The sequence below is a fragment of the Pteropus alecto genome, unplaced genomic scaffold, assembly GCF_000325575.1.
Source record: "Pteropus alecto unplaced genomic scaffold, ASM32557v1 scaffold155, whole genome shotgun sequence".
NCBI classification, from domain to species: domain Eukaryota; kingdom Metazoa; phylum Chordata; class Mammalia; order Chiroptera; family Pteropodidae; genus Pteropus; species Pteropus alecto.
Window position 1 is genome coordinate 20,813,113 of NW_006438113.1, and position 23,765 is coordinate 20,836,877.

The 23,765-nt window shown below is 34.7% G+C and overlaps 1 protein-coding gene and 1 pseudogene across 1 annotated transcript in view; one reads left to right on the forward strand and one right to left on the reverse strand.

Moving 5' to 3' along the window:
- The window catches only part of ANK3 (ankyrin 3), a 556,993-nt gene that overhangs the window by 57,370 nt on the left and 475,858 nt on the right, over positions 1–23,765 (forward strand). Inside the window, exon 2 of the mRNA XM_025049361.1 lies at positions 19,592–19,630. Within this exon, the coding sequence (XP_024905129.1) occupies positions 19,592–19,630 (39 nt within the window). The remainder of the gene's footprint in view (positions 1–19,591; positions 19,631–23,765) is intronic.
- On the reverse strand, positions 7,171–7,289 carry LOC112482819 (annotated as a pseudogene).

A 23,765-nucleotide genomic window follows, 5' to 3' on the forward strand; every position in this document is an offset into this window, starting at 1 on the left:
TCAATAGAACAAAAGCAAACCACAGTTTTTTGTTTCTTTTTTTTTTAATTTTAACGTTATTTGGCCAGTGTGTTTAATTCCAACGTTGTTGTAGAAATGCCTGAGGAATGTCAACAACTGATTGGACTCAAGCATCCTTAGCTATCTCCCAGCCTGGAGATAGAGTGTCCTGGTTTTGACTGGCACAGGCCGCAGGCTTTCCTGGAAAGCCATAGGTATTTAGTACAGTAAAACCAAACACCCTTTAAGTAAAGTTTAGTCATCACACAAAGAGGAGGAAGTGGAAAAATGTCCCTGGGAATGTGGAGATAGGCCTAGTTTCCAGCCTGCTAGTGATTAGTAGGTTGAATAATCTTGGCGAAGTCACTTAGCTCTTTGGGCCTCTGCTTCTTCATTATTGAAATAATCTTTACATTCTCTACTAGTTCTATACTTGGAGTATCTAAGCAAGTTTAAAAAAAGGATAAACCATATTCTTTTGTTTTGGATGTGTTTGTGGTTCCTATTAAAAACAATGTTTAGTTATATTCCATAATGATCTAAGTTTCCTGATTACCAAAAACTTTTAATAAACACAATTCTAATTTTTTTTTTTTATCTAATTATCTTCTCACTATGGTGTGTCAACTAAATTTCTGAACAAAATATATTTGGTTACTTTTCATTTATCTTAGATGCACAACAGATATTTATACTTGAGATGTTTTACTAGGAATATAGTTAAAATTAAGTGCTTAAGTGAGTGTCATATATTTCCTTAAGATACTTGAAATTACAAGAGTTAAAATCAGAATAGCTGTCCTCATTGTGGACATCCCTGGCCTCTTTCCATTTTGACTTCTGCAGTAATCCTAAGGCTTTTACTTGTTTTGCAATGTCAGATGAGAGAAAGGCACTCTGAATTTGTGTATTTTATTTTTATTTAAAGTAGAAGTAATCTGATAATTCTGTTATTTTGGCTTAAATAGGCTTTTTGTGTGCTAGTTTGGGTATAAGCTATAATAATTTTTTTTTTTTAATGACAGGTTTTGAATCCTGAATAACAAACTTCTGCTTGAGTTTTAGGCAAATACCTCTTCATAATTCAGAGACTTACTTGTATAGGGAGCACATCTGAAATGTTCTACAAATGACTTAGAGCTGCTAGTATAAAATCAGTTAAAAACTGATATGGTGTTCAGTAACTATTGATGAGATTAGATCTACCAGTCCTTGAAAGAAGTGACCCTAGATCATTATACTTGTACTGATTCTAATTTTATAGATTTATTCAATTAGATATAGATTTAGTCAATTTTTAGTCAATTTTTATTGACAGCTTCTAATATGATTTGTGCTAAGACTCCAGTTACTGCAGAGTATTCAAATTACAGGAAAATTAGAAGATACAGAATCTGAGGACGTCTCAGAAAGATCTCCCTCTATGATAGGTGAACAGAATTCAGTGTAACCACTGTTTTGAATGATGAGAGGTCTTTTCACAAAGACCGTATCTGTAGGTGTGGAGTAGAGTGGAGAGTTGGAGAAACTGAAATATGCCTGAAGTGTGACCCCTGGGTTATTAAGGTTTTAGAAATGCCTGAGCTCTTGAAATTATAATAAAACTTTGTTTAATATTCAAATAATCAGATTTCTTATTAGTTGATTTTTCCACTCAGGATGTAAATCATAAATTAAAATTTGGGGCAGGAGGGAAGAATTTTGAAATGCTTCACCATCTCGTGCTATTTCCTTCTTATTGTTGAATTATCATGTGCCTTTAGAAATTTCAACTCAATAAAAGAAATCCCAAACAGAAATGATAGGCAAAAACAAACAAACAAAACAAAACAAAAAACTTCTACAGGAATTCCAAATAAAGCTTATTTTAGTTCGTTGTATAAGATAAGTGAATAAACTTCAGCTAACCACTCCCTATTCAAATAGTTATAATGGAACTTGATTGAGACAGACTATAATTCAGATATATATCTTATTTAGATCGAAGCACTAGAGTTTATTCAAATTCCATGGGATTCATGTTTATTTCTTTGCTCATTTTATTTTAAATTATATTCTCCTTTTATTTGACCCCAAGGCAGGAAGCATTGGCAGCATCTGTTAGGCAAAAACAACAGCCAACATTCAATGGAAAGCATGGTCATTTCAACTCAAGAGAAAATGAACACCTGAATGTTGGAAAAAGGTAGAGAGAATCAGATCTGGACTCTTCACGTGGTGTGGACTCAAGATATTTGTCTGCCAGTGGTGTTTTTATACCATGTTATATGTTTATAAATATTACCTACTGTTACCCAGAAAATTAAAGAACTATAACATCATTGCCTATCCCCACTCCAGCTCAATTCCTTTTTCCTCATTCTGTTTCATTGGATTGACCAGCTAAAATGTAAAGCAACAGGTCATGACCGTGTTTTGGATTGTATCTAAATCTGAACATTTGTTTAGATTTGCTTAAATGTTTACACCCATTGAATAAGTTTACAAGCTTTAAAATTCTCTATTCGCTAGCGTTTCTTTTGCATTAGTAAGTGTTTTATTTTTTAATTTTTAAACTTATTAGATAATGATTTATTGTGTTTGCTTTAAAAACCCCACAAAATTCTAGCAATCTAGCACTGGAAAATAAATTATTCCTAGCCATAGCATAGAACTTAAAGATAACTTAAAGACATCTTTGTGACTTACATTTTTTTCAGTTTGGGAGAATTTATATATTTTTTCAGCATTTGTTTAGTATGCAGTTATTGCATGAAATAAAATAGCTTAAGCTTTGCTGTATTTTGTTCTTTCATCATGCTAATGACTACTTTGAAATGATATTATGATGACTCTGTTTTTTTTTGCATACCTGCTAAAACTGGATTTATTCTTCGTAGAAGTCTCATTTGATTTTTTTGTTGTTTTATCCAATTCGAATAATATTAAATTTTAGATATAATTTTTATTTGAATTTATTGTTTGGGTTTAGTGTAGAATCTACACTGTTTTGTCTTTTCTAAGCCTTTTATTATCTTCTTTTAACAGTCAAGAGTTTTAAAAGGCAAATGTTTTGAACTCTATTGAATTGTTGTATAGAATGTTAAATACTATATGTAAATGTTGTCTTAAAAATAAATTAGAAGAGATTGAAAACAATCGAAGGATCAGTGTCTTGCTAGTTGTAGGAACAATTTGGCTTTCATTTAAGTGACTATATAGCGTATGACTTATAAATAAAGGTAACACTAAGTTTAAATGGTGTTTTAAAAATAAAAGCTCACCTTATTTGAGCTGGACATCTAATTTGGTAGATTCAGTGATTGAAGATGGCAGTTGTTTGTGGGTAACTGGTTATGGGGGAGATTGACATCACAAAAGTTTGTCCAACCCTCCCCAAGGGTTTATTCCATGTTTATGTCTGGAATTAGATTCATGACCAAAACTAGATTCTGAAGCACTTGATAATACCTACACATGAAGGTGTGTTCCCTTGCAGTTTAAATAGTTTTGAAATGTAAACTTTAATTTCAGTAGCTTTAACAAAACTAAACACACAAATGTAAAAAATTAGACTTAAAATCACTAAAATATTAACAGGATTTATCTCTGGATGATAAGATTAAAGATAGTTATCTTTTCTAAATGGTTTTGTATTTTCCAGAATTTCTGCAATGAATTTATGTTAATTTTTATCATTGAAAAGATTTACTTCAAAATATATTTTAGATATGTGTTCCTTTCTATGTTCTCATTATTACACAGATGCTCCTACCCTAAATCTACTTTTAAAATTTTGATGTAGATATATGATGATTTTACAATTTTTATGTATAATTTTGATGCATGTTTTGAAAGAAGAGCCTATGTTTAGATTTTTATAAGTTTTGTATTAATGGATACCAATTAATGAAATAGTCAAGTATTTATAGGGAAATTTATGACTGTGGACTGGGAAAATGTTCAGTAGGCGAATCAGTACAAAATAGAGCCCTGATTCCTCTCTACCCCTCCTGCCTCCCCAAACCTGTTTACCTTCTCATATTTGCCATAGTAGATGATGGTATCATCAGCCACCCAGGTGTTTGTGTCTGAAATTTGGGAGTCATGATTGATTTTCTCACATCCTCATCTGCTGTACCTAAGTCCATCAGCAAATTCTGTGTTCTCAGTCTCCAAAATCTCTCTCAAATATATCCATTTCTTGTTGTCACCATTGCCATTGCCCTAATACAAGTCATACCAGCATCTCTCACCTGGACAGCTTTGGCAGCCTCCTCTCTGGTCTCCTTGTCCAGTCCATTCTCTACACACTCATAAAAACATGTCCCTCCATTAGTAAAACACATTGTACTAGTGACAACATTTACATGCTTACCAGGGCCTCACTTTGGTCCTGCTTCCCTTTTGGTTTTCATATTAGTTCTTCTCTACTCTTCGGCCCCACTGACCTCTGTGCTATTTTGTCAATACGTTAACCACTTTCCTACTTTGAGATCTTCTGATGTCTGTTCCCTCTACTTGACTGTCCCTCTTTTCCTGTGGCTGGCTCTTTCTCATCTTGGAAGACTCGCTTCATAGTCCTTCTTCCCACTGGAAGGGTAGCCTACAACTTGACCTAAACTAGTATATCTCACAAATCCTTTCTAATCACTTCACTCTGATTTTTCCTCTGTAGAATTTTCACAATCCTTAGTCATCTCTCTTTATTTATTTATTTGTTTGTTTCTTTCTTTCTTTTGCTAGAATATAAGCTTTGTGAATGCAGGGACCTACTTCTCTGGCTAGTTTTTTGCTTTAACACTATAAGTGGCAGCATAGTAGGTGCTCATTAATAATTGTACATCAAAATAGTTTGTAATATGTATGAATTTTTATATGGATCTTTATAATTAACTCCCGTGTTTTTAAATAAAAGTACAAAGAGGAATATTTTAGTTTTTTTGGAGGGGGCTAAGACAGTAAGTTTAATTTTTTCCCCCAGTGTGCTCATCTATATCTAGCACATTTTGTAGCAAATTAGTAATGGGAACGAGGCAGGTCTTATTCCCTTTGACAGATAAAAAACTGACATTTTAAAATTTGACACTCAGATTAACTGATTTGTGCACATTTGTATGCTGGTAACTGGTAGAATAGGAATCATTGAGGCTTTAGTGTCCTTTAAATATAACATTCTTTTGCGAGGGAGAACCTGAGGCTTTTAGAGGTTAAATGATCAAGCTTACATAGCTGGATCTCTTGAAAAGAAAAGGAACTAGGAAAAAAATGAAATCTAAACAAAGTACTCCTGACTTTGCATTTTAGCATTAAGTCTTCTTCATCAGAGAAATATGTCAATTTTTATATGATCTGTATTTAAAAATATGAATTACATATTTTCATATTTAATAGTACATTAATGTGAATTCTTTAAGTACCATGGGCATTAGTTTTTTTCCACAAAATATTTAAAATATGCCTTTTTATTTTTTAGCTAATATGTCTTTGAACACTGATATTGTCTGTGAAATATACAGAGGCATCCATAGCATTTATAATAAATGTAATACGAGCTTTTTGGTTTCCACACATCACCTCTTTAACTCTCTGTTGCTATGGATTTTCATTAGTATTCCATGGGGCCTGGGTTGCCATAGAAAATGTGTAGTTGTAGAGGAGTTACCATGGCAACAGCCTGCTATTATGTATTTTTCAGTATCAGCTAGCTGGAGATGATAGTAAATCTGAATGATATTTGTTTAGGAGTCCAATAATAACAAAACAAACAATATTTTAATATTCTAGTTATCGCCAACAGATATGTTAAATATGATGACTGTTACCCTTTATCCACATAAATTTGAATCAGAGCTGCTTTAAAAGCTTGGTTTTAGGAGCCTTTTAATTTGATCTCTGGAGATAATAAAAATTTAAATTGCCTTAAATATTTGACATGCATATAAACTCCCATATAATAAAGCTTCTTGTCAGATAAGCGTAAGTTTTTGTTTTAACTGTTTGTTCCTTCACGACGTTGAACAATAGCAGTTCAGGTACATGTGAGAAGGCAAAGGGGAGGAAGAATCTTTTTTCTGTCTTTGAAATGGAACTCAGAAATCAAGAAAGGAAATAATCTGGTGACTCATTGCTCAGTGTGGCTTTTCAAAAGAAAAATAAAAAGAGAAGGTAGTTTCAGTGAAATGATTGAAGAGAGGTTTTAAACATACTATTCAGAAGCATTTTGATATATTCAACCCTTTTGCAATCATTTTGAAATTCCTAACCTATTAGAAATGTTAGGCATATTATGTCAGTTGTCTACAAATAACCTTTATTTTTACCGTGATTGAGCGACACACCATTATTTTGTCACAGGGACAAGTAGAAAAAGTGTTATGATAATAATTCAGCAAATTGGATCTACATATGTATATTTATTTGAAAATAAAAATGAATGAACTTCAAGTTTTACATTTTAGTTTTGTAATCCGGCTTTTTTTTTTTTTTTTTTTTGCTACTGTGGTCTATATGTTGTTTCCCCTCCAAATTCATACGTTGAAACCTAATGTCCAATGTGATGGTATTAGGAGGTGGGACTTTTAGATGATTAGGTCCCTTGTGAAAGAATAGGATGAGAACTCCCTTTGTTCTTCCACCATGTGAGAATACAGTGAAAAGATAGCCATCTATGAACCAGGAAGCACATTGTTACCAGACACCGAACTGGTTAGCAGTATGACCTTGACTTCTTAGCTTCTAGAACTGTGAGAGATAAATGTCTGTGGTATATAAGACAGTCTGTGGTATTGTTATAGCAGCCTTTATGGACTGAGACAATTGCCAAGCCTTTCTCTGAAGTTGTGGGAAGGCATGATATTGGGACTCCTTGTTTTTGTTTTCTTGGAGCTGTGTAATATGGGAGTTCTCCAACAATTTTCCCCTGAAGCATTTTCTTGTGGGACATGTGAAGCTAGCTTCTCCTATAGGAGAATAGAAGCTCAGTACAGAATTATAGGGTCATACTTCAGCACTTCAGAGTATCAGTGATCATGACTTGCTCCTGAATAGCTAAAAAATGTAAAACCAAACAGCGTTTTTTTTTTTTGTTTGTTTGTTTGTTTGTTTGTTTTTAGGTGAGGCAACCCTTGATTGACCTCACAGATTGCAAGGACCTTGTCAGCTTACAATCCCTTCTTTTTTTATTTTTTATGCCTACAGCTCCTGGTCTTCCTAGGTGGTCTCCCATCCAAGTACTAACCAGGCCCGACCCTGCTTAGCTTCTGATATCAGACGGTATCAGGCTTGTTCAGGGTAGTATGGCTGTAGAAAACAGTGTTTTTATCAGGTGCAGCTTGCATAGAGAAGGTGTGCAGATTTTAGCAGAAAACATTTAAAAAGCTGATCTAATCCATGATATTAGTGTAGCGAGTAACCTTCTTGTAAGAAGTAGCTTAGAGTAAAATTGAGAGTAAAATACTCTGAATTTCCAAGCTGTGGAGTTCTCAAACAATGACGTTCATTTATAAGTGACATTTGACACAGAGTTCTTATAGTTTTACAGATGAGGGAATTAATAATTTAATGGATATTATCAATCTAGGAGGGAGTATTGAGTTTAGGAAAAGAATAAAATTAAATACTTGGCATTTAGTGAATTAGGGTTTATCACTGAGAATGCGTTCAGAATATTGCATGCATTATTTTCTTTGTACAGGATATCGCAGAGCAGTGGGTAACAGAATGCTATGATGAAAAGCATGGACTTTGGAGTTAGACTGCCTGAATATGATCCTTGGCTACTAGCTTTGTGATATTGGACAAGTTAATTAACTTCTCTAGGCCTGAGTTTCCTCATTCATATAATGGGAATAGTAGTAATTATGTTATAGGTTGTTATGATGATTAAATGGACTTACATTTGTGAAGTGCTTGAAACATGACCTAGTACATAGAAAGTGCTATTTAGGTATATATTAATTAAAGTAGAAAAAAGTAGGAAGATTGGAGTTCAGAGTCACCCAGCTGATAACAGCTGATCAGAGGGCAAACTCCAGACCAAATAAAAAATTAATTCATGTCAAAGAAGTCGGATAAATAATACCATAAACAATGAGCTTGTTTCCCTTTTCTCAGGTTTAAAATTACATGCAAGACGTTGGCATGACATTAGTAGCCTTTACATCATATACCAAGGTTTCATTTGTTAGCAAGCCCACTCATACCCAACAAGGACTTATTAACCTTCATCTTACGTTCTTCAGTCCCTGGATAGAGGTTTTTGGCAGCACAGTACAGGTACCTTTTCTTATTTTTTAATGGCAGAAGATAATGAGGTCAAATAGAGTTTGTTATGATATATTACCTTCCCTTATCTGCCCATTTTCCCCCCTTGATAGATTTTGAATTAATACTTAACAGAAAATTTAAACAAAAGATAAATACAGTTCTTTCTAGAGGTTGCAGTTTGATTTGATAAATAATTCCTTGCTGTAGTTAAATTCCCTTTATGGTAATGTCTATTTAAATTGGGTATTGGCTAATCCACAGCCCTAATTTAGACTCTTGTTTCTTGTCTGCTGTGGCCCTAGGCTGCATGAATGAACCATTTACTACTTCTCATTGACTACTTTCAAAATTGTCTTCAGTCCTTCGCCTTCCCCTCTAAATTCTGTAAATCTTAAGGCTCTGATCTTCTCTGCCATCATCCTGGTCTCTTTCTAGCTGGTTCTCAGTCTGAGTATATGCTAGTGTTTACACTTGAGTTTCCTGCCATAACCTCAAATGGTTATGATACCCCAAGCCCTTTGTACTTTTTAACCCTCCCCAACTCTACCTCTTAACCCTGTACCCACTGTTTTTTAAAACCAGTGGCTCTAATTACCTTTGAAATTCTGTCAGAGTACTACCATCTCCCAGGCACCAAGGCTCAGTGTTTTGGAAGAACTGTGAATTCAGTGTAATTAACAATGACCATTCCTAATGCTTTACAGCAGTAGATTTCAACCAACTGGCTGTGCGTAGAGCTTACAGGGCCCCTAAATTTGGATGGGGAAAAAAACTACTTCATTTCCATAATGTCTAAATCAAAATTTACCTTTCCTTTTAATTATGAATATAGATAAGAAACCACAGTAGTATTAATAGTACCTGTGACTTTGTCACCAATAGTACTTATGAATATTTTCATATTATAGTATTATTTCAAGATATAATACTATATTTATACTCATAACTAGTTCAAAATTAGTTATTATTAGATCTGCCACTAGATTGAACAATTTAATACATTAATAAAGAAGCACTTATTTTTTCATAAATTTGTTTTTAAAAACATTTTGATAACTGTATTTCACTATATTTGGTTTCCTTTGCAATCCTATTTTATTTTATGCCTTTAAAAGCTTTACTTAGAGAAGGGCTCCAGAGGCTTTATCTGTCTACCAAAGGGGTCCTTGGTCCAATAAGAACCACTGTTTTTCTATAACATATGCTTATAGAAAATCTGACAGTCATTAAACACTTTGAATGGTACTGCTTGTTTGTTTATACATTCATTCAACATTTAAAAAAATACCTATTTTAGGCATTATTTTAATCAATACTTTATCTTGTGTTTTAGAATCAAAATGTCATAATTTTATAAGAATCATGAATTCTTTTGAAATATTTTTAGCATAGCAAAATAAAAATTAAGAAAGGATTAATCTGCATGCTCGTGTGTGTGTTACCTTCTAGTGTGATTGCAAATACCACAGAACTAAGCAAGCTTAGCAGCAATTTATCAACTAGGATTAGAGTGAAGATATTAATAAACTGGAAAAGGGGAAATAGGAAGTGAGGGGGGAGGATGGGCCAGGTATCATCAGAGATCTGACTGAACACATTATCCTTAGTGGCTCCTTACATATAAATGAGGTACTTTGGAAAATAAACTGATTTTGATCATCTGTAGCCAAATAGCAAAATGTTCTCAAGCCCTTTGTGTCATCTGGGGATTTTAATTAGTTATGCTTCTTACTCCTGACCTCCATTATCTTGGAGGATCATATACTGTCTAAATAAAGAAATTAGCTAGGGAAAGTAATTCAGTTGAATTATATATACTGCCTTGCAGTATATTAAGTTAATTATCTAATACTTCATAAGAAACCACCCCTACATACCGTGGGTTAAACAACACTGTCTGTTATCTCTTCTGACTTCAAGGGGTTCTCGCCGGAGTCTGTCGTGGAGTTGCAGTTATTTAAAGGCTCCACGGCTTTTCATGCTCCTGGTGACTTCTCCATTCACCTGTCTTGACACCTCAGTGCTCTATCTTGAGATCTGTCTCTCAGCAATGGCCCGAATTGTTTTATATGGTGGCTCAGGTACCAAGAGGCAGGAAGCAGGGCCTGTGTGTCCTTTTAAAGGCCAGGACCACAGTGGGCACAACATCAGTTACACCATGTTCTATTGGCCAGACAAGATCTGAAGCGTGAAGGGACAGAGTCCATCTTTCAGTGGAGGCATTGGCATGTGTGCACAGGGCAGGAAGGGATTCAAAGCACCTAAACTTCTCATTTCCTCAGCTTCACCTTGCTTTCCTTCTCAAACTAGTTCCTCCTGATTTCTCAATTTTCATTTATTAATAATTACTTGATTACTTCCTCTGAGGCTCTTTTTAGTTTCATATATCTCATCAGGTCTCCAGCCATTTTTGTTTTTCTCTCTGTAGAGCTCTAGCATCCATGGCTCTTCAATTCTACCATTGGGTAGAATTTTTTGGGCTTCCAGACTCTTCCCTACATTGTTATGGAGGGCTTTCTTATTGGTTGTTTTAAAGTTTGGAAGTCCCCAAGACCACCCTCACTTCTGAAACCAACTGCAAGTTTGGGTTGCCAGATTAATCCTCAGATTTGATAATCCACCAAAGACTCCCAGAACTCTGAAAGCTGTTTTACACACAGTTACCATTTACAGATTCAAATCACTCAAGAGAAAAGGCACGTAGATTGAAATCCAGAAGAGTTCCACATGCTGTGCTTCCATCGTTCTCTCCCAGTGGAGTTGTGCAGACAGCACTTACTTCTCCCAGTAACAATGTATGATGACACACATGGAGTATTGCCAACCAGAGAACTCACTTAAGACTTGGTGTCCAGACTTTTCACTGAGGCTCGGTCACATTGACTTGGTTAGTCACAAAGATATTGTCGATTGCTCACATGGTTAACCTTAGTCTCTAGTCCCTCCTGAGATTGAGATGAGACCACAGGCCACAAGAACCCACTATACATCACACTGTCAGTATAGCCTCTGTGATGTGGCCTAAAGCCCCAATGTAAACAAAGCCACTCTTATCAGGCAGATAGTCCAAGGGCTTAGAGGTCACTTTCCAAAAGTGAGGGCCAAGGCTAGACCTCTCTTCAGGCAATGTTAATCTTTTACCGTGGAGTTACTTTATGTCTTTCCCTCACCATTTGACATACTCTTGCCAGATAAGTCTTTGTAATGAATAGCCTCTGTCATGTCGCTTTCCTGCTCAACTACCTTGATGATGTCTTCTTATTACACTTTTGTCTCTATGTTTCAGATTTTTCAGGTGGTTTTGATTATAAATATTCCATCTTGGCCTTATAGACCAGTAAAATATCAAGGTGGTCCCAAATTACTTAATCACTCTGTTTTCCTAACTGTTCTTCCCTCTCTGTCTTCTCAATCTCCAATGCCTTTGTCCATTCAAAATCCTTATGGTCTCGTTCATGTTCCCCACTATTATAAAGCCTTAATTGCTTAAAATAGGTTTATTTCACTCCTCTTTGAATCCCTTTACTTAGGCATCTCTGTGACTCTTGCTATCATCTCCCATTCATTGAAGTTACTTTCGTTCATGTCTTATTCTCTTCATTAGACAGCAACCTCCTAAAAAGTAGGGTGGTGCCTTATTCCTCATCATATTCCTTGTAGAAGTCAAGATAATGCCTGTAAACTGGTAGGGACAGAATATGTGCAGAATTTAATTCCCGTCTTTTGGGGGAAGAGCCAACAAACGTTTAATGTCACAGGAACAAACATCTTAAAATGGTGGCTTTTCTACTGTACTTAAGTGCCAAATGAACGTTATGGATAATAGGTGCTCTTATGATCCATAGCAGGCTAGGGTGGTTAGGGAACTTCTTTTTAGGATTTAGCTGTGTTTTGAAGAACTGAATTCACATAAGCAGGTAAATACTAGCATTGTGTTTCTTGGTCACTCAGCAACACTTAGCACTGTACGTAGATGAGTGATCTGGGGGAATCTCACCTAAAGGATCTGATTGGATCCTATGATTCCTATGTGAGAAATAATCTCATAGAATTCATGTAACTTCAGTTCTAGGCCCCCTTTTCTCTCTCATCTTAAACTTTCTTTCTCCCCCTGCCAAGATTCCATTATGCCTGACACTGAGAGAGACAACTCTTTTAATGCATTCATTTTTGTAATCATTCAATCTGTATTTAACGAGCATGTATTTATCAGACACTGTGTCAGATGTTGGATATACAATGATGAGCAAGACAGAAATAGCCTTTGCCCTAATTTTCTCCCTTAGAAAAGATTTTAAAAGTTTAAGATACATTTTTTGTTAGTTAACCTCCAAATTATTAATTTTCCTAACATGTCTGTGAAAAAGGAGAGCTTAAGTGGAAAACATTTTCAGCAGCCAGTATTTATCAAACACTTACTGTGTGCTAAGCACTGTACATTCCTTACCTCATTTAATCCTAACAATCCTTTGAGTAGCAACATAATTATCAGTCTGTTACAGATGAGCAAACTGATGCAATGTGTCAGGTTTGTCTATTCTAAAACATACACTTTTTGCCTCTGTGTAATAGATTACTGCTAAATTGAGTAAGCCTTGCCACCTTTTGCTGCAATTGACTTTGATCTTGCATTTTATTCTAGCCTACTGGTCAAACATAGCTCTTGCCTAATTGTGGTAGAATTTACACTTTGATTTGCCACTAGATTATCAGCTAAATGAATAGATCAAATCTTTTACCTGTCTCTACTACTAGTACTTATGTTTGTTCTTTACCTGTCTATACTACTAGTACTTATGTTTGTTCTTCGCTGAGCTTTACTATATTGCTTGATTATCATCTTGGGGAATAAAAGAATAGATGATGTTACAAATATATTTTTTTAACTAGCTGCAAGTTGCTAACAACAATTGGGCCACTTGGAATTTTCTAATAGTTTATTCTAAGTACATTAGTTGGTCCGAGTTCAAAAATAATTCAAAAAGTGAATTATGACTCTTTAACAAGTTTAATGACATGCTTCTCAAATCTGCAGTGAATCACATGGCTCTAAGAAGGCCTGAGATGGTGGTTTGTCAGTGATAAATTATTTCACTGCTCTCTAATGCAAGAATATTACGAATGTTGAATGTCTTAGTTTATTTATTCAAGTATATTTCAATGGATGTATTTGGATATCTGTACTTTATGACACTTATAACAGGCTTATTTCCTGAAGGAAATAAAAATAAAATGGCAAATTCAAAACAATCTAAAATCTTAATTATCTAAATGAGTAAGGGAGGTAGTATTGCTTTTAAAAAATTTCTTACTGTTCCAGCACTTCTCTCCACTAAAAGTCTTTGGATTGCTTTATTCCATTAAGCACTTCTGTTGAACCTATTGATGTGTGCATTTTTGGGTGTAAGTGACCACATTACATTGTGTTGTCTTCCACGGTTGTAGTGGAGAAATATTTTTTAAAATTGCTTTTTTCTAATTTAAACCAGTGTTATTTCAATAGAATAGATGGAGGTCAAGGTAATAGAATGGCTAAGAGTAGGGGTCTGAAGGCAAAATTGTATTTCAATGTTGCTTTTGCTATGGTAGCCATGTAACTTTGGGCAATTTAATTTCTCCAAGTGTCAGATTTTTCTTCTGTAAAGTGGGAACAATAATAATTCCTACCTCATATTGTTTAAAAGATTAAAATGTGTTTTGAGTTGAGCATATATATTAAATGCCCAGTACTACCAAAAGGCTAGCTGTTTTATATATTACTAGTGGGGAAACTATCAGTTTCCTTTTTTTTTTATTTATTAAAGCATATCACCATTTTACAACAATAAGTGCTCTCAGTGATTAGCATTATCACTACATACAAAACAGCTATTGCAAGGAAGAACAAAAAAGCAACAACACAATGTTCTCTTATCAGAGTTGCTTTTAAGATATCATACTTGAGTCTAGTGGTCAACATTTAGGAGTTTTGAATTCCTAACAAATTCTTGATATCAAATATAAATCTTTTGGAAACTACAAGTTATTGAAATTCTGTGGACCATGGGGCCAATTAATCTGGGTTCAAATCTAAGTTATGTTACTTATTTACTGTGTAACTTTGGACAAGTTACTTACTCGCTGTGCCTCAGTTTATTTGTAAGCATGATGGAGATAATAAAAGTTCTACCCCATAGGGTTGTTAGGTGAGGATCAAATGAGATGATACTTATAAAGGCTTCAGAAGAGTACCCAGCACATAGTAAGCACTATACAATGATTAACTTTTATAATTTCCTATTGATGGTTCTAACACAACTAAACTTGATTTTCACACAACTGTGATAGATATGTGTTTTGAATCATAGATAGAATAATTCTTTATTATCATAGATATTGACTAGCTGGATATATACATAAGAAATATATCAGATATGGAAAAGTCACTAATTCAAGATCACCTTGGAAACAGAGCCATTATTTAAAAGAAACTATTCATAAGATTGTATACAGTTATTGTAAATGATGTCCAATCTATTTAAATTTGTAGCAATATAATAACTTCCAATTCTACCTCTATAAGCTCAAATATGATGTGTCCTACACTTTCCTGCTTGTTACCTTAAGAGATTGTTCAGTCAAGGAAGAAACAAGAATTGTGTAGGACAGTCTTGAAGTAATTACCATGGATTTTAGAACAGCCTTGTTGGAGAATAATTGCTGAGAAATGAACAATGATTGCCTCTGTGGCTCTAATAGAATGATAAAAGTTTAGTAACCAGTGGTTCTAGGGACTGTGGGAGTCAGTATTAGGGGACAGGAAAAAAATCTGGGTTTGACAACAAAAGTCCTGGGTTCAAGTCCCATTGCTGCCACTTTTTGAGCATGTAAGTCCATGTAATTTGCTTGTTTCTTTGCTTGTCAGTTTCTTATTTTATAAAATAAAAGCCCTGCTGTTCTCACAGGATTGTTTCGTAGGCCTAATAGTATGTGAAACTCCTGTTCAGGTGATTGTGTCTTTCATTTTTAGTAATGTTAAGACAAGGGTGAGGAACTATGCAGTTTTGCTTTTCAGTGGAGTCATGGATACATGATTGGGCTATGCAAAGAAAAAAGCAGAGGGATATTTTCTATTTAAATTCTATTCTACTATATTTAATTATAATTAATTTAATTCTATTTAGTTTATTCTACTTCCGTGTAAATACTTTTCCTCACAGCATGTGATTTTGACCTATTTGGCATTTTGACCTGTTGGGGAGGAGGAACTCGAATTGGTAGCAGGGTTTGGGGAGAGGAGGGGGCTTGATGTGAAGCTGGCTACCAGAAAAGGCTTTGTGCAGATGAGTTTGGCCTTTGTCATCCAAGTGAGGTCTTAGCAATACTCTCAGACCTTTTCTGGGGAGAATCATAGAAAAGATAGTAGGACCAGTATGTTTTATTTTGTGTTTTGGGGTACAGGGAGGTTTGAGAGGGCCATCTGGGGTTCCTGGTCGGGAGAAGGAAGAAAACTGGCTGATAAAGGAGCTCTCCCAGAAGGGGGCAGAACTGACCTAGAGAAAGAACTGGCCTGGAGAATTACCTTCTAGGAAGCACTAGGGTCACCTTTGATTGAGGTTTCTAGAAACTGCAGCTTTCTTCTTCTTACCTGCGGTTTTAATTTCCTGTCAGTTTCTCAACAGTTGCCAAAGTTAAATTATCCTAAAGCAGAACAGTAAGGCATGTATTTTTTTGGGATCGGGCCAAGAAAAGGAAAACTTGCCTTTTCAAAATGCAGTGGGTTGGAAGGAAGGGAAAATTTTAGGTCAGAGTTTGGCGGTGGCCATGTAAAGGAAAGCAGATGGGTCAAATCTTATTTCTATTTAGTGTTTGCTATAACAGGCATTCTCAACCCTAATTGACCTCTGAAGAAGGACTTTTTTCTACTGCAGGGTTTTTGCCCTCCGTGGTCCAAAGCTACGGTAGTTCTTTGTTCTCTGCCCAGGGGACGACTAGGGAGGAGTCCCAGCCATGTTTTTGGTATCTCCTATTAAATTCTCTTTCTCAATAAATGTAGTTGAATACTGAAATATTTCTCCTGGTAATAATAGATCTATATTTGTTCAGATCAGCTGAGAAATTAACCATTCTTTATTATATTACTTTTATAAGAAGATGTTTTTTAAGGAATAAATGAATTTATATGGTTAAGTTTGGGACAAAACATTTTGCTGGGTTTGAGACTGACTATATTACAGGGTGGTAGCATGATTGCAATGGAAAAAGAGACATTAAAATGAGACAACTTGAGTTTGCATTCAGGCCCCACTATGTACTGGCTTTATGACTTTGGACACCTTATGTTACCTCTTTAAAATTCAATTTCCCTGTAGGATGGAGATAAAAATACTTAATCTCAAAAAAAATTAAGAATATAAGGATGCTTCTTCAGTGTCATAAAGACTACCTGTTTTAAACCCATAGCCAATGTCAAACTCAATGATGAGACCCTGGTATCTTTAATATTTTAATCAGTAAAAAGACAAGGATATTTGCGTTTGCCATCATGTTTAAACATTGTTTGGAAGTTTAGTTCTATGCAATAAAGCATGCCAGAGAGGGAGGGAGGGAGGGAGGGGGAGAGTGAGAGAGAGAGAGAGAGAGAGAGAGAGAGAGAGAGAGAGAGACAGACAGACAGAGAGACAGAGAGACAGAGACAGAGAGAGACAGAGAGAGACAGAGACAGAGACACAATTGTGAGAAGAGCATCCTGAGAATAACTGAAGTAAAAAGTGAGTTGGACCCATATAAAGAACATACAGGTAAGAATAGCCAAGAAAATTTTGAGAAAGTGGTTGGAGATATTTCTCCTACCAAATATTATATGTTCTATCAAGTTTAGAATGTGAGCACAAGAATTAACAGATGGATTAGAGGAAGAGAAAGAGAGCCTCTGAATCTTGTATTCAATGATTGACTTACTGAACACATATGCTGTGCTAGCCACTAAAGTAAGTGCTTTCTATAAATTACCTAGTTTAATCTTTACAACAAAACTGTAAGATAGGTATTGTTTTCTCCATTTTACAAATGAGGAAGCTCAGATTTAGAGAAGTTAAAAACTTAGCCAGGTGTCAAAGGTAACATCAAAGCTCAGATTGTACCTCAAAGCAACCACTCTCAAACAGAATCTTATACAAATAAACCGTGAAAGAATGAGTGATTTTATCAATTATATTGGAAAAAAGGCTGAGAGGAGGGGTTATCAGAAATCACATTAAGTACTCACCTCACACCATACCTGCAATAAATTCTGCATGGATTGAGAAAAAGGAGCCAAGGGTAAAAGGTGGTGGCAGGGGTTGGAGGACAAGTAAAATAAAAGTGATATGAAATTGGACTAGGGAAGAGCTTTCTAAGCATGGAATTCATGGAAGAAACCATAAAAGAAATGATTGCTATATTTGATTACATAAAATTTAAACTTCTATGCATTAAAAAACCATTAGAAACCACATTTATATGCAAATAACAGGCTGGGAAGGCAAATGAAAATATTTATATAATTATGATACACAAATGATAAATATTTTTATTGTATAAGAAGCTCTTACAAATCAATAAGAAACCCACAAATGTCCTAAGTAAAAATGGGGGAAGGCAATAAACAGAATTATCATAAATTTTTAAAATTGCTCACAAGTAATAACAAGAAACTAAATTTAAAAGTAGATACTATTTCACTATGAAATAAAATATATTTTATAAAAATGTTAAAATACATTTGTGAATATTTTGAAAGATAGGGACTGAGCTATATTGCTAACTGTCCTTTCAGTGGGCAGTCTATAGATTTTTGTCCTTTTGATGGGCAAACTGTAGCAAGTGCATGGGAAAAATTTATGCCTTTTTTCAGAAATTCCATTTGGATGAATTTCACAAAGGAAATTAGCAAATATAACATCAAGATTTTTGTGCAAGGATATTATTGCAATGTTACATGTACTTGACAAAAGGAATAACAAAACAAATAATATCAAGAATTGTTTGAACAAATTTTGCTATGTGAATATGAAGATTGAGATGCAGTTATTAAGATTTTCAAAGCTCTTATATGTAAAAAAGATTCAATGTTAAGAGAAAATGGCATGATATAATGGGTATGTGTTATAATCCTAATCTTGTTTAAAATGCCATGTGTGTGACTGTGCATATTGAAAAGGAACAATAGAAGATATTTTGTTCTAAATGGTGTGATCATAACTGGTTTTTATTTTCTGTAATTTGCATATTTACTATAATTAATGCATATACCTTTTTGATTACAAAAAGTTATTAAAATTACTGTTTTATAAGTTGTCGTAAAGGTTAAATAAGAAAATAAGTCTGAGTTACCAGAATAAAGTACGGTTTTAGAAATGTTAATTTTCATGTTTCCTTTATTGGAACTTCACGTAGAAACTTCAGATTTCAGGTTTGACTCTTTATGATTTGACAGTGGATTTTTAAAAGCTGACAAGATCAAATAATTTTTGTGATATGAGTTTACATAGCTTTGGTAGAGTTGCATTAACTTATGCAAGCAATTTTAGAACTAGAGGTACAAAGTAGAATTTTCTTTTCTGCACAGTCTACACATTTAAAACTTTAATACCAGTTGGAATAATTTACATCTTGCACATATTACTATATTCTAATAGGAAATGAGCTAAATGCATTTTTCCTGTGGAATAAAATTAACATTTTGTGAAAACAGAAAGTCATCTCTAACCTTCATCTTAGAGTGCTTGTACTCAGAGTGGTCCTTAGTTTTTTATTTTGAGGTTTTAATTAAATTGTAGGCACCATGTCATCTCTTGCATAATCAGGTTTTTGGTTTTTACGTGCGTCGTTATTCTTGATAAATAATATGTAGGGTAATGAAATTTGGGAGAAAAAATGAGTTTCTCATAATAACTTAAGGAGAGTGGTATGAGAAAGTGTTTTACTACGCCAGTATTTTCACACAGAGGAAATTTTTTTTTACATTCTTTTTATTATAACTTTTACAGTTTTATGTCACAAGCATATTCATTTCAATGGCACATTCAGGGTCATTTTTATGTATTTGGCACGACTTCATTTTTAAAAATTTTATCCAGATTTATCAATGCCATTGATTTGGTGTGTATACTTCAGAGCTTTTCTTTATTGTGTATTTATCTAAGCATTTCCTGTAGACTTGTTTTACTGTACCCCATCATACGTCCTGTTTTTCTTTGTGTACCATTTTAAGGCACACTTCCTGTTTTTTAAGTCCATCAATAATAAGCATTTGTAAACTGCTGTCATGGTATATATATGAAATTCTTTCATGTTTGCTAAATATTCGTTTCTTTGTTTTTAGGGTGACTACGAATCCTACTATTCACGGAGCACTGGAAAGGTAAAGAAAATTAACACTGAACTCAACAAATATATTATTTTTTGTTTTCCTTCTTTGTTATAATTATAAACATTGACTCAAATGAATTTTTTATATGAGATGCTACTTTTTACCCAGTTCATTAATTTTATTAAATTAAAGAACAGTTTGAAAGCTTTTATAGTTTTGCCTAGTGGGGCCATCTGATGACCTGGACATGTGTTCATGGTAGGTTGTTATTCAGTGAAATGGTAGAGGGATACTGACTTTTTGTCATGATCTACTCATATCATAGTCTACTCATGATAATGTAGTCACTGAGATTTTTACATTGGTTCTCATTATGTCACCAGCAGGATCCCAGCTCTGCAGAATGTCGTAATGTTTTTGTTCAGTGCTATTTGTATCACTAGTAATAAGCTAAAATCAGATTTATCTGAGTCCTACACTTAATTCTGTCTTAGCCATGTATAATATGTGCAATCTCTTGACGAACTTTTGAATTTTTAGGATATATTTCCTTTCTTAATAATGGGCAAAAATATAACTTTTTATTTATTAAAGTTAAAAAATTTAATCATGTGTTAAGTAATTGGACCAAGAATATAGATCTACTTGGTGTCTCTACAGAGTGTTGAGCAGAGGTCTTCATAATTTCAAAGCCGATGGACTTTTATAGGTTTGATCCACTCTCACTTTATATAGTTGGATAAACAAAAATCTTACGAGGTTGTATGAAATAATAATTACAGAATTAAAACAGGAATGGGTATCTTCCAACTTGCCCCAATCCTACTGTATTTCTAGAATTCTATGGTTGCTGAAAAGCATTTTTCTGACCACGTTTTAGAATTTTAAATCCAGTATAGTTAATAATACCATCTTTAGAATGAATGAAAAATGGATTTTACCAATACTCTGATGAAGAACAAAAATATATGTTGTCACAGCTCAAGATTGAAGTATTTTATTTTTTCTTAAACCTTACAGAAGAATGAAACAACTGTTCATGTATGGATTTAGGACTTTTCTTGTTCTGTTCTACTTAGTATTTGTGCTCAGACTAAACTCTTTTATCTAGTCTTTAGCCATTTAAACAGCTTCTGGAGTGAATGTGTGGTAGCAATCTGTTATATGTGGTTTAAATGCTGTCTTTATGGAACTACTGGCTTTGTACCCGTGGTGTCAGAAGACAGAAGCAGCTATTGGGAATGCCAGGCTGAAATGATTTCTCTAGAGGTTTCAATACCACCAGGAATCCAGTTAGGTGGGTGAGTGATCGAAACTGACTGGGGCAAAAAGAGGATGGGTGTTGATGCCTTTTATCCCCAAAGTGAAGGGTTTCTTGTACATTATGCTTTTGGTATCTTGCGAATGTCTTTTCTGGCCTCTCTCTGATTTGGGTATAAACCCACTGCCTTGGTGCTTTGGAACCCTGACTGGACTTTCAGCTCAGTTTGCCTTCTTTTTTTGCTTGTCACAGTTTCAAAGAACATACTAGAATTTAGAGATCTGAATTCTAAAGGGGTCCATCACTGCTTGGCATCCACTCCAGCTCCTCTAGCTCCAGTCACCTAAGCACTTTGCCAGCAAAATGATGTCTGGGGCCCCGGGAGGCAACACAGTATTCTTGTTACTGAAACCTCTCACCCAGTTAAAATATTAAAGTCCTCCTGGGAGTAGAGATGAGGAGATATGACATCATACTGCACAAACGGAAGGGGTGGCTTGGATGAATTCTGAGTTTGATGAGATAAGAAGAGTGCCAATAAAAATGAAAGGAAACTCATTTATTGTGTCTGGTATCTGGTTCTTTGTTTTCCCCTACTACTACTTCAGTTATGTTTTTATAGAATGTGAATCAAATGGCACCATTTAAGAAACTGAGGTCACTTTTAAAATCTTGTATGCCAAAGGCAAGCTTTTGATTTAGATGTTTGTAAATGTGACTTGACGTTTAAATATAGGTGTGCTGTCAGAACATTTGATTCACTTAATAGAAAGGATGAAGGAAAGTGTGAGCCTCTCTGATAGAATTCTTTTGTCTTTGAACTCTGGAATATGAGTAATCAGGAACAATGTCGCATCTTGTGAGGCACAGTCTGAATCCTGATGACACAATTCTAAGAACTGTCAGAATTGACTCATGCCCAACTTAAGGGTATGGGTTACAATGAGGCTGACTAAAAATACCTGGTTGATTCCTGTTGCTTGCAAAAATTTGTTTTCATTTTACATTCAGAACAAATCAGAGCTACCACAATGCAGACATGATGCTGCCCTGAAGGTCTTTACATGAAGATACTGGCTTATATCGGGTTCAGATGTGAGAGTGCCCTGGCAGCATCCGCTGTCATTTCACTTAGCCTCAGGATGGATCTGACAGCTCAGATGTGTCTTTTCTCCTTGCTGCATTGCATGGGCTTTTCTTGAATGTATATGGTCAGAAGGAAGAAGACTACCATTTTTCTGGTAAATCAGTCCCCAAACACCTTTCTCTGACATTCAAAGAAGACGTGTTTGCTTTGATTTTTGTTCTAAAGAGAATAATGTTATTGTAGGCCCTTTAAAAAATCTGTTAAGAATGCAAGTAGGGGTGAGGGGGGAGAGAGAGAGAAAGAGAGAGAGAGTGCGCGCGCGTGTGTGTCTGGCAGAGAGAGAGATAGGGACTGATTTGGAAGATGAAAAAATAATATCACTTAATCAAAACAGATATAAAAGTATACAGTTTACCTATATTAGAAATCATCATATATACGTCAACTCATTAGTTAAAATCTATCACAGGCAAGTAATGAACATCAGCTTAGAACCCATAGGCTTAGAATCCTGGCTCAGCAGAACAAATTCATAACAAAAAATTGTTAATCATATACTCTCACAAAATGAAACTTCTGCCCATGAGAAATTCTAAATTTTTTAATTGCCCCTGTGTTTTCCAGAACCACTACAAATTTGCTAAAGATTTCGGAAATGAAGTCTAATCTCATAGTATTTTCTCCCAGACAGCCGATGCGGGGTTTACTGTTTTCCTGAAGGTGGAGGGATAATCTGATTTTTTTTTTCTTTGTAAAGATACAATATTTAGAGACCAGACGTGAAAACTGTACTCAGTAAAATAAATAGTCTTTCTGCAACAGGGTCCCAGCCTTGCTTTTCTTTGATCACTAAGGAGATAGAACATTTTTCATGCTTAGGAAATTAACTCCTTTTGTGAATTGTGTATCCATATCTTTGGGTATTATTTTTAAAGGGTATTAAAGTTTTTTTGTCAATTTATATGAGCTTTTTATGTATTAAGTGTATTAGTCCTTGCCTTTTAATTCTCTTTTTATGATTAACTTGCAAAGTTAATTTAAAAATTTAGTAAACAAACATTTATTTTCTAACTATGGTAGAACTGTTAACTGTAGACTTGTTTTGAAATATGTTAATTTTTAGAAAATACAGGCACAATTTCAGATTACATTTTTGATTAGAAAATCAAAAGGTGGTAAATATGGGTTGGAAAGGGCTTTGAATTTTCAGCTAAGGAGATCAGTCTAGTGCAGATATACTTCATATCAAATTTAATGCAATTGCAATCACAATATAGTAAGGTATTAGTGCATGTTAATCTTTTTAAAGTAGTGGAGGAGATGCCAAGTTATCTGGACACTGTCATGTTATTTCACTGTTTTTTCTTTTCTTTTTTTAAACTCTCATGCAAGTCCTCTTTGTGGCAGACCTTATTCTAAACCCATGATCACACCTAAAAGGCTTCATAGGTGAACATGTCTTCACTGATTCTCTACAACTCAAATTAGTACCCCGGTATTCTAAGGTAAATCCGTGCTCTGTGGATCTCATCTTTTTTGATAAGTGTGGTCCTAATTTGGATAATGTTAGGGTTCCTGATCATGAGCCATCTCCTTTTGGGGGGCAGGATAACCTTGTAGTTGGAGGCTGGCAGACCAGGTACTGGTTGAGGATGGTGAACAAGTTGCCTGACCACTTCGTTCCTCCATTTTCTCATTTCTAAAGAGGAATAATAACAGGTACTTACCTCGCTGAGTTGTGAAAATGAAATGAACTCATCAATCTCAAAGAACTTCTAGTACATTATATGCGTTTGGTAAATGTTCACTGTCATCACCATCCACATGCAGATGCCCCT